This window comes from Macrotis lagotis, chromosome 3, assembly GCF_037893015.1.
Source record: "Macrotis lagotis isolate mMagLag1 chromosome 3, bilby.v1.9.chrom.fasta, whole genome shotgun sequence".
Lineage (NCBI taxonomy): Eukaryota > Metazoa > Chordata > Mammalia > Peramelemorphia > Peramelidae > Macrotis > Macrotis lagotis.
The window spans coordinates 164,354,023-164,370,349 of record NC_133660.1 but is presented as its reverse complement, the minus strand read 5'-3'; the positions used below and the strand labels follow the sequence as shown (position 1 = coordinate 164,370,349).

The 16,327-nt window shown below is 37.7% G+C and overlaps 1 protein-coding gene across 5 annotated transcripts in view; it reads right to left on the bottom strand.

Annotated features, from left to right (window-relative positions):
• Window positions 1–16,327, bottom strand: part of LNX1 (ligand of numb-protein X 1) — a 229,492-nt gene that overhangs the window by 46,790 nt on the left and 166,375 nt on the right. For all 5 annotated transcript variants that reach the window (XM_074229422.1, XM_074229423.1, XM_074229420.1 and 2 more), the window contains 2 exons: window positions 5,238–5,473; window positions 4,548–4,700 (listed from right to left, as the gene is read on the bottom strand). In XM_074229422.1, coding sequence (XP_074085523.1) covers window positions 4,548–4,700; window positions 5,238–5,473 — 389 coding nt within the window. The remainder of the gene's footprint in view (window positions 1–4,547; window positions 4,701–5,237; window positions 5,474–16,327) is intronic.

Sequence of the window (16,327 nt, the reverse complement as noted above, 5' to 3'; positions counted from 1 at the left end):
ATTCACAAAATGTTTTATCTATATTATTTAATTTGATCCTAATAAGAAAATCTTTGAGATCAATGATATTATAATATCAATATAAAATTCTCATTTTATAGAGGAGGTTTAGAGAATGAAGCGACTTGCCCAGGCTTACCCAGCCAAGTCACTGCCCAAGGTAGAACTTCAGTTTTTTTTTTTCCAAGGTAGAACTTTAACACTTCTCTTTTAGCCTCTTTAATCATTTCTTTCTTCTCAGCAGAATTTTTGGTGATGCCAGAACTAAATCAGCTTCATTCACTGTGCTGAGATACAATAGAAAGTGCTCTAGCTGGAGAGTCAAAAGGTCCAGCTCAAAATATGAACTCTGACATATTACCTGAGTTACTTTGAACAAATCACTTATCATCTGTTCCTCAACTATTAAAAGAGGAGCTTTGACTAAATCACCTGGAAGCTCTCTTCCAGCACTAATTCTATTATCATGTCAAGAAATTTGCCTTGAAAATTTCCAATTTCTTATTGCTCTCATTTCAGTTGTTCACCTCTTTGGGATCCCATTTGGAGTTTTCTTGACAAAGATACTGAAGTAGTTTGCCATTTCCTTCTCCCACTCATTTTACAAATAAAAAAATGAAGTTAACTAGGGTTAAATGAATTGTCCAGGATCACCCAAAGTCTTGTACCAAGCAACCCCATAGACCACACCAAATAGCACGTCATTGTGAAACTATAAAATAATTGTAAAGTTAAATGATACTGATTTCTGTTTTCAAGGAAGAGCTATCTTGGAGCTGCTTCATGTCTCATGTTCAGAAAGACAGGTGAAGCTGCCTCCTGTAGCCCATTGGAGCCCTGAGTCCACTGAATCACATTGAAAGAGGAGAGCTCTAACTCACAGTGTATGGCTGCCTTTGCCCTGGGAGGCTTGACTAATTATGTCAATTGGAAAGGTCACAACAATGGAGTCTGGGATCTTTGTAACCCACTCCTCTGTCTGTCAGTATTTCCAAAACCCATGACCTTAATCCATTTTCTCTAATAGGATAACAAGTGGGCTACTCTCTTGGGAAAATAAAGAGAAGAGCTAAGTTTCCTTAAAGTTAGTAACCATTTACCATTAGTGCCTCCAAGAAGACCGGGTTGCAAAAAATCTGTACTCCAATCTGAGTCTCTGATACAATTTAATTAGTCAGTGTTGTAAAACATTAAACCGATGACTTAACTTCTTTGTTCCTCAGTTTCTTTAGTTAGCATCAAGCTTAAGCAATTTAAACTTAAATCTTTAAATCATTTTGAAAATGAAAAAGAATACACTTGATTATTCTATTCTCCTCCCAACCTCAACTCGAGCACAGACTTTTGGTGGTATTTGTAAAACTGGGTTGAAAAATTTTCTATTTGTCAGTTTGAATAAGGAAAATTTAAGTGTTCAAGATGGGGGCAACCCATTTTCACTTTTCTTTTTCCCTGGACTAACTGTAAAAGAACTATAAAAGAAAGATCATTGGACTTTGAATAAGAAGATCTGGGGTACAGTCCTGTCTGACACTTGTTCTGTGACCTTGGATGAGTCAATCGTTTCACTTTTCCCAAGGAAACAATGGGGTAAAACTAAATTATCTTTATTGTTTCCAGCTCTAAATAGGAACATCCTAGGTATTATTTAGTTTTTGTATTCAATGTGTACCATTAAATTTGTCTCATCAACTTGTATCCATTTCTTCTAGGCCTATCTTTTGTGACCAAGTAACCTGTCCTATCACATGGTTCTAGGTCCTCTCATCTTCAGATTAAACAAGCACAATTCCTTGTTTGTGTCTTTGTACTCCCAAAGTCTAGCCCAGTATCTTACATTTAATAAATGTATGTTGAATGCAATTGCATTGAATATGGAATCATCTGGATCACGACTCTTCTCTTGCTCAGGGTCATACAAATAAAAAGTATCAGAAGTAAGATTTAAGCCTGGGTCTTCTTGTCTCCTAGATCAGCTCTCTATGTACTATACCACACTACTTTAGCATGTATTTTCCGTGTATCCCTTAGGAAACCAAAACAAACCTCTCTCTCTGGCTATGTGACAAATAAATACAATTTTCAGGCATCTGATCAGGTAGGCTTGAGATTAAAGAGGAGAGTTTTGTACATAGAAAAAAAATGGAAAATAGAGGATAAAGTTAGGGAAAAGTAATCTCTCTTCTCTTTTTTTTCTAACTTTGCCATCTATTTTTCTTTTTTTTCTATGTACAAAAATATTTTCTGCTCTTTATTCTACAGGATGCTGGACCCAGAACAGACACTGATTATTCTGTTGTTGCTAGTGTGATTTACCCCTGATACAAAGCCTTGATACGAAGCCTTTAAGCAAAATTGATTGGGTAAGTAGTAATGGGACTGGATGCTATGCAGGTTTCTTTCAATTCTAAAATTTTCTGATTCTTTGTTATTGGACAGTTCATCCATCCATGGCAATTATAATAATATCATGGCCTGGGGATAATAATTTCCTCCCTGCAATAGGATATGTCTGGTCTGACTCAGATAAAGCCCTGCTGCCTAAATAATAATGAATGAAACCAACTTCTCCAATAGAGAAGTTTACCATAGGCATGCTCCACATCAAAAGAACTTAAAATGGTAGAAAACACAAAGGATGTGACCTCAATATCTTTTATGTGTATTAGACTGACATTTGAAGTTCCAGACCCCTTTTGCCTTTTTCCTCTTATCTATAAAATAGATATAATAATTCCTGTTCTTCCCTACTTCAAAGGAGGTCTTGAGGAATGAGATAATAGGCATATTAGTTCTTTATGTATTTGCAAACAGGTATGTACTACTGTTGGTGGAGCTGTGAACTAATTCAACTATTCTGGAAAGCAATCTGAAACTTTGCTCAAAGAACAATAAAATTGATCCTACCCTTTGACCCAGCAATACCAGTACCAGACCTATAATCAAAAGAAATTATAAAAATGGAAAAAAATTATAAAAATTATAAAAAAATAATTACAGCAGCTCTTTTTGTAGTGACAAAGAATTAGAAATTGAGGGGATGCTCATCAATTGGGGAATGACTGAACAAATTATGTAATATGAATGTTATGTAGTACTATTAGTCTATGAGAAACTATGACTCATCGGGGCAGCTAGGTGGTGTATTGGATAAAGCACTGGCCCTGGAGTCAGTAGTACTTCGGTTCAAATCCAGTCTCAGACACTTAGTAATTACCTAGCCGTGTGGCCTTGGGCAAGCCACTTAACCCTGTTTGCCTTACAAAAAAAAAGAAACTATCACTCCTTGGACTTTAGAGAAGCATGGAAAGAATTACATGAACTGATGCTGAGTGAAGGGAGCAGAACCAAGAGAACATTGTACACATTAATAACAACTTTGTGGATTGATCAGTTTTGAAGGATGCTGCTTCTCTCAGCAGTTCAGAGATCTAAGACAACCCTTGGAGACCTGTTAGGGACAAGGCCATCCATATCCAGAAGGAAAAAACCAAAAAAGCCAAAAAAACCCACAGAATTTGAATGATTCTTGGCTCACTTATTATTGTTTGTTTTGTTTTGGGGTTTTTTTGCAAGTCAATAGGGTTAAGTGACTTGCCTAAGGTCACATAGATAGGTAATTATTAAGTGTCTGAGGTCACATTTGAACTCAGATCCTCCTGACTCCAAGTCCAGTGCTCTATCCACTGTGCTACCTAGTTGCCCCTTTCAGTTCACTTTTTTTTTTTAGGTTTTTGCAAGGCAAATGGGGTTAAGTGGCTTGCCCAAGGCCACACGGCTAGGTAATTATTAAGTGTCTGAGACTGAATTTGAACCCAGGTACTCCTGACTCCAGGGCCAGTGCTTTATCCACTATGCCACCTAGCTGCCCCGCCCCTTTTTTTAGGTTTTCAGTTCACTTTTTAAAAAATTTCTCTTATATTTTTCCTTCCTATCCCATGGTTTTCTTTCTTTGCCCTTAATCCTAATTCCTAAATGACTAAAATATAAATATATTAAACACAAATGTATGTGTACAACTTTAACCAGTCTTTACCACCAAAGGAAAGGGTTGGGAAGGAAGAGTGGTAGCAAAATGTTTAACATAAATATGCAAATGGATGAATGTTGAAAAACTTTCATGGCATGTAATTGGAAAAATAAAATATCAATTAAAAAACCCCAAAATGAACAGGTTTGTAATAGAATTACAAGCTACTATTATTATTTTTGGACAGTTAGGTAGCACAAGGGATAAAGTAATACACCTAGAGTCAGGAAGATTTATCTTTCTGAGTTCAAAACTGGCTTCAGACACTACTATCTGTGTGACCCTGGGCAAGACCCTGTTTGCCTCAGTTTCCTCATCTTTAATGAACCAGAGAAAGAAATGGCAATCCACTCCAATATCTTTGCCAAGAAAACTTCAACTGGGTTGAGAGTCAGACACAATTGAAAAATACTGAACAAAAATTATTATCTTATTGTTACTAGATATTGAATTGCAGGATTTATTTATTTTAAATCCCCTCCCAAATCTAGTTAGGAACTTGGTTGAGCATATTTACCTTCTGGGGCAATAGCATTCTCGGGATTTTCCCTTGGTTGGTCAGTTTGGTTGGCCACTGCACTTCCACTTTTTGTCCTCCGAAGAACACTCAGAGCTCTGTTTATTTTTTTAAAAGATCTACTTCTAATAGTGGATCTCTCAAAGTGCTGGGCTATTGTAAGAGAAAAGAGAGAATCAAGAAAGCTGGAAAAGTCACCAGTTACATCTAAATAGTGATTGTGACACTATTGTATTCCCACATTCAGGGCTGGTTATAGTTCCTCGGTGCCTCAACATCTCATGGCAGCTGGGGGGAAGAAGAGTGTCAGTGCTAGGTGATTCTCAGAGCTCTGACCTCAGGGGCCTAGGCATTCCATAAATTTTATCATTGTCTATTCAAGGAAGCTATGCTTCTCCATAGAAGGCTGTTCCATGACTAAACTCCACATAGTTCTCCTTATATCAATGATTAATGTGGTAACAGTCCTAGAAAGGGTGATGTAATCCATATGATCTTGGATTTGAAGTTAGAAGAACTCAGTTCAAATCCCTTTATTCTCTTTCACTTTTCTCATCATTAAAATAAGGGTGTTGAGCTAGGAGGTCACTGAAGTGCTTTCCAGCTCTAACTCTATGATCCTATTAGAAAGGTCCTTGCCAAATCAAGGACTCGATTTCCCAAAGTCCCAATCTTTTCCTTCATACTCACCTCTGTTGGTTTGACCAGAGTCTACTGGGCTGTTTGCTGACTGGCCATCTTCTGTGGTTGAGACATAAGCAGGATTGTCCAGGCCTGGCTCGTCTGTCATCAAGGCAATGGTTGCTGCTGCAGAGATGTCTGGAGAGAGTGCTGCTGATGTCAAACTGGCACAGCCTTCTGAACAACCATCTTGTGAGCGCCTCTTGCGGTCCTTGGTAAGACCATAATGGGAGGCACCTTTACAGCTGAGACCAGAAAACAAAAGAGAAGGTTTAGTTTGAGAGGTAAACGTTCTTAAACTCATTTCTAAAACTGGCAAAATAAACTGATGTCCATTGAACTTTTGAAGACTATATCTATACTGTCCTATAAAAGTGTATATTGTTCAAGGTAATGATGAGACTTCTGTAGTTGCGGCAAGTTTATTCATCTAGCATTATCAGTTGGTCCTCTCTCCCTCTCATTTTAAACCACTAAAGTTCAGAACACAACTGATTCTGTGCCATTTATTACAAGTTCCTAATTCTGGCATCTCCTATTGTGCATCACAGCAGTAAATGTAAACAAGATACTTTCTGGGATCCATATTTAGCTTCCTTCTGAGGTCAAATCACACAATAACCACAAAACCAATGTGGTCTCAATGAGTTTTCCCTAGAGTCCCTCTTGGTTGCTGTTTGACTCTTGGTATTCCTAATCATAAATATTTGACTAGTGAATTTGCTGTGTTTACTACCATAATTACCAGTTTCTGATGAAATTGGGAATATCCATTTACCATTTGGTCCTCAGTTCTGCCCTTCAGAATCCTACAGAATCAGCTTAGGGGCCACTCCTCCATGAAGCCTTTCCTGATCCTCTTCAACTAAAGATATGTTCTCTCTCAATTCAAAGAATCCTTCCACAATGTCTCCAGAGCTCTTCTTTGCCTTGACTACCTTTAACTTCTATTAGATTCATCTGTACACACACATACAAACACACACACACACACACACAAACACACACACAAACACACACACAGACCACCTTTTGAAATATAAACTTTTGAGAACACAGACTATCTTAGTTTTGTTTCTGTATAACAGTCCCTTGCTCAAAAGTGATCACTTTTAATAAATATTTGTTGAATTGAATATCACTGAATCTTCTAAAATTCATAAAGATTTAAAAATATTCTTGTATCTGATGGTGATAGTTTGGTGGTAAAGAAAGAACCATGAACTTGGATTGATGGGAGTTGGGATTTGAATACCAAGTCTAATATTTTGAGCAACTTCATGATTCAGTAGAGAGAGAGTGTTAAGGATGGAGTAGGGAAGACCCAAGTGCAATTCTAATCTCAAAGCTAGCTGTGTAACCCTAGGATAGTCACTTTATATCTGTTCCCTCAACTGTAAAATTGGGATAATAATAATAGCACCAATCTCTCAGGGTTGTTAGGAAGATCAAATGAGATCATTTTGTAAAGTGCTGGCACAGGCTCCTTCCCTTCCCTAGCACTTACCATCATGGGCAAGTCATTTGACCTCTAGAGGTCTCAATTTCCTCATCTTTGGAAAGAGGGAGTTAAATGAGATGACCTCAACGGTCCTTTCTATCTCTAAATTCTACAATTCTGGATAACCCCTATACTTCATTTTTCCCTTGTTCCTAACAGCTTAAGTATGGAAGCTAGGTGATACTACAGATCTACAGTCAGGGAGACCTGAGTTCAAAGCCCCTTACTGAGCAGGTAAGTCACTCCATCTTAGTCTGTCCCAGTTTTCTCACTTCTAAAATGGGGGATAATTGTGGCATCTACTTCACGGGACTGTTGTGAGAATAAAATGTGATTACATTTATAAAGCGCTTTGCAAATTTTAAGGAGTTATATAATGCTAGCTCTTATTTGGTGTGAAAGAAAGTTAATACTAAATCAATTCAGCAAAGGTACTATATTTTTTAAAAAAAGATTAACAATGTTTCCTTGATCTTTGCTTATAAATAATTGAATAGAGAGATGATGGAGGAGACACTGAAATCACTTAATCTTGTAATCATAGAATATTAGAGATGAATGGAACCTTCTAGACTATTTTATTCAACTCTCATTTTAACAGAAGAGGAAGAATGTCTAGAGGGAATAAAGTGATTCATCCTCACTAAGAGGGATGAGGAGTCTTACACATTGTTCTTGTCTCCCTAAATTGTCACTCTACAGTTGCCCAGATTTGCAAAAAGACATCAAAATTTTCTCTCAAAAAACAGATATTAAAATTCATTATTTTTTAAAAATTCATCAATTCATCCCTCACTAATTTAGATTTTGTACAATAGTAGAATAGATAATCTATCCTTTGCAAAAATTCTTAGAATGTTTTCCCAGTAAATTAATGCTGCCTTCAAGATTCATTGAGCTCATTAGGGATTAAAAAAGTAAATTTCAGCTTTTATAGATACTTTACATACTAATTACAAATCTTTGCTTCATAAAATGCCCCAAACCAGATTATACTTTGCTGGTATAGTTTGAATGACCACAGTGCTTTTAAAAGAACAAAACTGTATTTCCTATTTTTAAAAAATTACATATTTGAGACTTTTCACTAATTCAGTCCAACTTTCAGTCCTTTAGGTCAAATTATTAGTCTTCTATTGGACCGATTTACTTGTAAGCTTGTAAACAGCAGAACAGTTGATGTGGGAAACTCAAAGTTGGAAGAAACCCTGTGAGATGGGAAAAAGAAAATAAGATAAGAGTTTTGGGCAGCCAGAAAAACCACACAGATCCATGAACAGAGCACTTTCCTAACTAGGCCAACTAGCATTTGATTTGTAATGCATGTGCCAGAGGATGGGAAGTTCCTAGACTGTTTAGTTGGTCTGGAAATATTCTCTCTCTTCTCTGGGCATCATTGTTCATGACAGTGCACTCTGCTAGAGCCAGAGAATGACTTCTTCATTTGGACAGATGGCTGGCAGAAGTCTCCAAGGTCTGACTTGTTGGGGGGAAATAAAGTGTTATGATCAAAGGAAAGAGAGGCAGCCTCTCCTGGTGTTGCAGGAGTTAAAAGGATTGAGGCTTTGACAGTGTGAATACTAAGGATATACTATAACAAATCCAGGGCAGCGTCAAATCCCTGGGGTTTCAGGAAACAGACTCTACTGTCTCCAGAAAGGAATTGATTTTAAACTTGAGAAATGGAGGGGGAAGGGAAGAAAACTTCCCAAATATGACTCCTGAGCCAGAGACTGTGAAGGGGAGCAGGTTTAACTTAAGAAGGAGAAAAGCAGTAGAGTGCTCAGTGATTCACAGGAGTAATAACAGAGAAGGAAGAACACAGTAATGCATCCAGGTCCTGCCTCAGTTTACCTGCCTGTTACCCCAGCTCTCTGGGAACTAGAGTCCGACCACCAAACCCCCAACTTCTGAAGCTGGGCTTCCTTTAAGGTCTCCTTTCTGGTACTTTATGGGACATCTCCATCTACTGCTTGATTCTAAGTTGTTGCTAAAGGATTTTGAGTAGGAGAATGAGTGACATGATGGAAATGTTGATGTCAGTAATTATAGCAGAGGCTTTGTATACTGCTTTCAGGTTTACAAAGCTATTTATATACATTCCCTCAATGGATCTCCATAAACAATCCAGTGATATAAATACTGCTTTTATTAGTAAATGATCCACCCATAGTCACAGAGCTAGGAAGTATCAGAGAGAATTCATTAGATCATCCATGTAGAGCTAGAAGGGATCTTAGAAGCCATCTGGTCCAAACTCCTCCTTTTACAGATAAGGAAACTGAAGCACTGCAATGATAACTAGCCAAAGGTCATGTAGGCAGTAAGCAGAATAGATTGTGGGCTCTTTGCCTTTTTTGTTTCATCAATATTTAGCAAAAGGCTTGACAGAGAGTAGATATTTAATCAATAGTAGCAATTGAGATTTGGAATTGGATTATGTCCCTTCAAATCTAACACTCTTTACATAACACTAAAACAGATTGATGGTCAACCAGTATTTATTAAGCACCTCCTGTGAGCCAGACCCCTTAACTTCATGTCCAGGCTCCTCCCTAGTGGACCCTTATTAGAAGATGGACATCCATATAAACTGCCCCTTTAGGCAACCACAAGCCTAGTGACCAGGTTATTTTAATATCAAGCTGGAAATAAATTTCTTCCTACTGCTAAGAAATAGCAAAGAGGTGGAAAAATCTCATGTTGTCAATGTATCCTAATCTAATCTTGCAAATAAATGTACAGAATCTTTGGACTATAACCTTCACATGGTTAAATCCTTCCTGTCCTTTGAAGGCATCCTAGGGGGCAGCCTCCTTCACAAAACCTTCCCAGATATCCTCCCATATAGCTAGAGGCAATCTTTCCACGCACATCTCTCTTTACCTCTCTTCAGCCTTTATCAGATTGAAATTATTGGTGTGAATGTCTAGTATCTCTTTTTAGTCAGACTGGAAATTCCACAGTGACTCAGAGCATGCCATATTCATCTTTGTACCCCCAAGTTCCTAGCACCCTGCTTTAGCCAAAACAGACACCTAACCAATCAATGTTAAATTTGTTGAAATGATGAAATCTTTCTCTTCCTCGTCTTAATACAGAGGCATTTTTTAATGGTTGTGGCAAGAGGACAGAAATGGGAACCGAAGAACTCTTTTCATGAACCTTTAGCAGAGGAGGAGGTTCATGTTATGCAATGTTGGTTTTCCCCTTCTACTAAAAGTTTAGCTTGAATCTGAGGCAGAGTGATCTATGATGCAACTACATGTAAATGCTAATTATCTCTTTAATTGTGATTAATGCTTAGTTCCAGTGGCCAAAAAACCCAAAAAGTGGCAGAAGAGAGAAAGCTTTTAGTTAGTGCAAAATTATATAAAAACAGTGAGGTGGCACAGTGGACAGAGCACTGACCCTGGAGTTGGAAGGACCTAGGTTCACTAGCCTGAGATGCTTACTGTGTGACTCTGGACAAGTCACTTAACCCTGATTGCTATACACACACACACACACACACACACACACACACACACACATGTATGTATGTGTACATGTAAGTATGTTTCTGTGTGTATTATATGTATGTTTATAATGATTATATACTATGATTAGGGATGTCAATTAATTGTATATATCTATTTCCAACTTTAGACATTCTGCACATGCATGTTGAAGGTTGAGGCCAACTAGAGGAAAAATGGTCTGTCCCCACCCCTGCCCTTTTTCTAAACCAAAAGAAGCCCTTCTGATTTAAGGTTCTGAAAAATTGTCTTTCCTGGCAATCCTGGAGTGAGGGGACCTTTTCCTCCTTCAAAAAAGTGAGTAGTGACAAATATCTCATTAGAACAGGAATATTAACCTACAAAGAGGTCATAGTGGTTACCTTTAAAGAAGGGAAAAAACAACATTTCAAACCGAAGTTTGTGAGCATATTGCTAAGGAGACTTGGAGGCTGATAGCAGATGTTGAGCCCAGGCATCATTCACATGAGATCTAATGGGGTTTCCTTTTAAGAGTTCAGCCAACTGTACCTTGGATCTGTATCAACCCTAGTTCAAGCAGGCAGACTCACAGGGTATAGTAGAATTACAGAGTACTGGATTTGGAGTGGGTTGAGAACTGATTTCAAAGCCAATAAGACTAACTTCAAATCTTGCCCCTGCCACATAATGCTGTGGGACGCTGGGCAAACTCTATCTTTCAGTGCTCCGGACAGCTAAAACTCTAAATGGCAGAGAAAGTGACAACCTACCTTGGTAAAGGTAGTTTTTTACCTCTGAAGTTCCATTTAGCAATGAAATCTCAGATCCTGTCCCTATCCCTACCTGTCACCTCAGTCACATCACCTCTCTGAACCTTGAGATCTTCATTTGTAAAATGAGAGCGTTGGACTATTCTCTAAGGTTCCTTTCAGTTTCCTGAACAGGATGTGTTATGTGAATGTTACCCACAAGAAAACTGGATGAAAGACCATTGTCATGGTCATATATTGGCTAATTCCCTTTGATCCCTTTACTTCTTAGAGCTTGAGGCCAGTTTTTTTTTTTTTTAAATTAGGTTACGCACCAAATCGGCTTTCATCATCAGTACATTTTCTTCTGTGGATCAAAGATTTAAATTCATTACTTCCCCAAAATGTTTTTGAACAGCTCTCTGAATGAACATAGAGAACAATCTCTATGAATGTCAACCAAAAAAAAGCTGCTTAGTCACATAATAGGAGCTCAATAAACATTTGTTGACTGTGCTCTCAGTCCTCCAGGAATATGATAATCTTTCTTCTGAACCAAAACTTGAAACCAGTGGTTTGAGAAAGGATCACAAAATCTCAACAGTGGTATCAGAACCATTTGGCCCAACAGGCACTAAAACTCCTAAGAATCTCCTGAAGAAAACTTCCAGCAAGTAATCATATGACCTTTGTATAAAGATCTCCATTGAAAGGGAAACCCAGGGCAGCTTGCACCCATTTAGGATAAATAATTTTTAGGAATTCTTTCCTCTGAATTTTCTAAAATTTCCATCCATCATTGCTTCTGGTCCTGCCTTCTGGAGCCAAAGAGAGCATATCTAATTCTTTTTTCCTATGAGGAACCTTCAAATATTTGAAGACAGCTATTGGGTTCACCTCAAAATTTCTCTTCTCTAGGCTAAACAAGTCCAGAGCTTCTCCATGATCCTGGCCTTCTTGGAATGCTCTCCAGAAAATAAATGGCATTATGGTATTCAGAACTGAATACGACATTACAGAAGTCATCTGACTAGGGCAGAAATCAATAGATCATCATCTCCTTCGTCCTGGACACTAAACTTCTTTTAATGCAGCCTAAGATTGCATGAGTTTTTTAAGTTGTCAGCCCCTCCCTAAAAATTCCCATAATTTTTTCAAACAAACTGCTCTCTTTATATTTCATAGGGGGAAGTTAATTTCTTAAATCCAAGTATGAGATATAAATTTATTTCTATTAAATCAATAGCATTGTAGCTTATTTTTTTTAACATCCTAAACTATTGAGAAGTTTTTGGATCTTGAGCAAGACAATATTGTTAGTTTTCTTTTTTTGGGTTTTTTTTTTTTTGGCAGGGCAATGGGGTTAAGTGGTTTGCCCAAGGCCACACAACTAGGTAATTATTAAATGTCTGAGGTCAGATTTGAATCAGGTACTCCTGACTCCAGGGCCAGTGCTCTATCCACTGCGCCCCCAGCCACCCCCCAATATGTTAGTTTTCTAATGAAGGATCATAGAACTAAATATAAAGGGGACCTTAGAGGTTATTTATTCCAACACCTAAATTTTACAGATGGGAAATTTAAAGACAAGATAGGGTTAGGTGACTTGTCCAACATTACACAGAAGATAATGTTGTTGTTATTCAGTAGTTTCAACCATGTCCGACTCTTTCTTGGTAAAGAGATTGGATCGGTTTTCCCATGTCCTTCCCTAGGTCATTTTATAGGAAACTGAGGCAAACAGGGCAAAGTGACTTGCCCATGATCATACAACTTAGTAAGACTCTGAAGCTGGATCCAAATTCAGGAAGATGAGTCTTTCCATTGCCAGGTTCAATACTCTATCCATTGTAATACCCAGATGCACAGAAGGTTAAGGTTACAGTTTGGATTTGCTTTTACCACTCCACAACCCCAGCTCCAATCCCTTGTCGACCCAACATTTTACCTTGTCAAGATGTAAAAGACTCTGCCATGCAATAAGTTAGCTCCAAGTCATCTGGAAATTTGATAAATATGCCATATATATATGTATATATATATATATACATATATATATATAATAACTATAATACAGACATACATACCCAAGTCGTTGATTAAAATGTTAAAACTTCATAGGTCTGAACACAGATTGCTAGGGAATCCCTAACAAGCTGATAACAAATCACTGATGAGTATTTCTGGAGTCCATTCAAGCTAAAAGCCAGAAGCATCTTTTTGTTAGTTCTGAATCTACCTAACATCCTATGGCCTAGCTCAGTTCTTATCTTTTCTACAAGAAAAGCATGACAGATTGCCAAATACTTTACTAAAATCTGTATTTGTAAGTCTAAGACTATACATGTATATGTATATATATATATATACATATATATGTATATATATATATATATACATATATATGTAGGTATATAGAGTACTACCTTGATCTAATAATCCTGTCAAAAAAGGAAATTAGATTAATAAAGCATGACCTGATACCAATGAAACAATGCTTCTTATTTCTAATATCTGCTTATTAAATCCTTTCCCAGGCTTCTTATACCTTTTACCTCACTTCTACCATCATGTCCTCATTGATCCAGTGACAATGACCTCCTTGGGATTTTGGAAATGTGATATACAAGCTTTTCTGGTTGAGCATTTTTTCTACCTGTTCCTCAAGCCTGGAATATTCTCCCTCCTCATTTCTGATTCTTGGCTTTCCTGGCTTCCTTTGGATCCTTGAATTAAAAACTAAACAAAAAAAATCCCTTTCTCAACCCCCTTTTAATTCCAATGGCATTACCTCAGTTTTCTCATCAGGAGGATGCATTGGAGAAGGAAATGGCAAACTGCTCTTGTATCTTTGCCATGAAAAAGTTGGACATGTCAAACACTGAACAATAAAAACATTACTTCTTGTACAAGGTTGGCAAGCCACCAATCCATCTGGTCTACAATTTGTGTGTACGTAGCTGTTTGCCTTCGTTTTACTATGAGCACCTGGAGAGTGGGAGCTGTCTTTTACCTTTTTTATGTATCTCCAGCACTTAATAGTGTCTGGCACACTTTATTTATTGTCTGAGAAATTAATTTTTTTTGTTTTTTGCAAGGCAATGGGATTAGGCGACTTCAGCTAGTTAAGTATCAAGTGTTTGAGGCTGGATTTGAACTCATGTTCTCCTGACTCCAGGGTCAATGTTCTTTCCACTGTGTCACCTAGCTGTCCAGAGAAATGATTATTTAATATGTTGTAACTCAATCTCTCAATGCTTTAGACAACTCTCTCTAAAACTATACAGTGCAGAAAAAGTAACAACATGCAATAGTAGAGGAGACTTTCCTCATCAGAGTCCTCTATTCTAATGAAATGACAAATCCTGTCCTTCTCCTTATCCCTTATGAATTTATAAACCTCTCTCCCCCTTTTTCTGACAATCAGGAAAGCATTGACTCTTCTGTAGTCCAGAAATATCTCTCCCATTATCAGAAGCTTTCAATTCAGAAGCTCAACAATCACATCTATCAGTTTTTTTGATCCTCAATGATTTAGTCCATGAGGGTCAAGCAATTTGAGTTCATAAAGAACAGTTAAATATTTTTACCCATCTTCCTACTTAAGCTGAGTACCAACTCCTTTGAGCCACTTTTTTTGTCTTTTTCAGACCAATGAGTAACCCTTAACTATATCTCATTGAAAGTACACACTTTCTTCTTTAAATTGGTTCTGTACCAACAGCTACATCTTCTCCTTTTCTACTGCCCCCTCTCCTGTATTCTAACCCAGATGGAAACCAAGAGAAGGCTTCCCTCTCAACATTCACTGCAACCCAAAGACTAATACAGAGGAGAAAAAACAAACAGAATATTTAATTATTCATGGCTTTCTGATTTTCTACTCTAAGATCTAAGCCTTTATCTTAGTTGCAGAAGCTTGGACTGGATAGTGATTGAAACAATCAGCTCAGAGAAAGGTCCAACTCTATTTTATCTGGGAAGACATTCAACCTTAATGGGTGTATTCAACCAATTAGACCAAAAAAATAAAAAAGGAATAGAAATTAGCAAAGTCTACAGGGACCAGTCTCCCAGAGTTCATAGCTGAGTACAGGTTACTCAGGCTAATCAAGAAGAGTGACTTTTCAACTAAGCTCAGTGAGCAGGGGTTAGACACCAGAGGTTGAAGGTGGGAGGCAGAAGACATGACGACAGAAGATTACTTAAGAATGGTCTCTTCTTGAATCTAAGCTATTATGTTTCTAATATTCCTCCTCTTAGCCTGCCATAGCCAGAATTCTCAGGGATTGGAATATCAGCCAAGAGTAGCTAAGCAGTTCTAGGCTAGTTTGACCACAATTTTCTTCATTGAATACAATTATCTCTCCAATTTTCATGTATATTGGATGGGGTCTGTGGCAGCAGAAATCTAGCCAGGGAAAGATGAAGATATCCCCATTTAATACCACAGCAACAAAATCAGAGCTATTATGGTCCCAATAGTGCAGCTGTCCCTTTCACAGCCTCAACTGCTCTCTCCACTGCCCTACTTCATCCTTCACTTAGGCTCAGCTCACCACCATGTATATAGAAGCCAGCTGGTTTCATCCCAGGTACACTAGAACTCTCTTCTAAGCAAAAATGCTGGTTGAAGTCATTTTAGCTATTCTTGGCAACCCCAAGAAAGCATGAATATTGCAGGGGCATTTCCCAGATAGAGCACTTGTGGCTGATCCTGACTCCGTGCCCCATAGTAGACCACTGGTCCTCCACAGTAGACCACCCACAAGGAATATCCTCCTTTTTCACTGCAACAAATGCAAATCCCAAACACTCTCCAAAGGCTAGGCAACAGTCCCTTCCACTCCAAGACACCATCTATTTTTGGATCCTCTGATTTCTTCTTTAAATTTCTATAGCATTTATTTGTATCATTCATTTTTATATAGTGCCACAAATAATACATGTTTAATAAATGTCCATACTCTTTGACTCAGAGAGTCTACAGAGAGGTATCTCTCTCAAGGAAAGCCTTCACTCCTAAGATACCCACAAATATTATAGCAGTGCTTTTTTTGTACTAGGAAAAGAAATTGAAGACAAAATAGATGCTCAGTGATTGAGGAATGGCTAAACAAATTGTAGCTTGTGAATGCAATTGGTTTATTGCCAGCTGTAAGAAACAATGAATAGAAAAAATATAGAGAAATTTGGGGAAATTTATATGAAATGATACAAAGTATAGCAAGTAGAAGCAGGAAAAATATATAGACAATTAGAATAAAGTGAATAGAAGGACAACCAAAACCATCTGAAACTGAAAAATGGCATTTAATTAGAGTGATCAGATTCGATCCTAAAGAAAAGATGAGATGATTCACCTCTCTA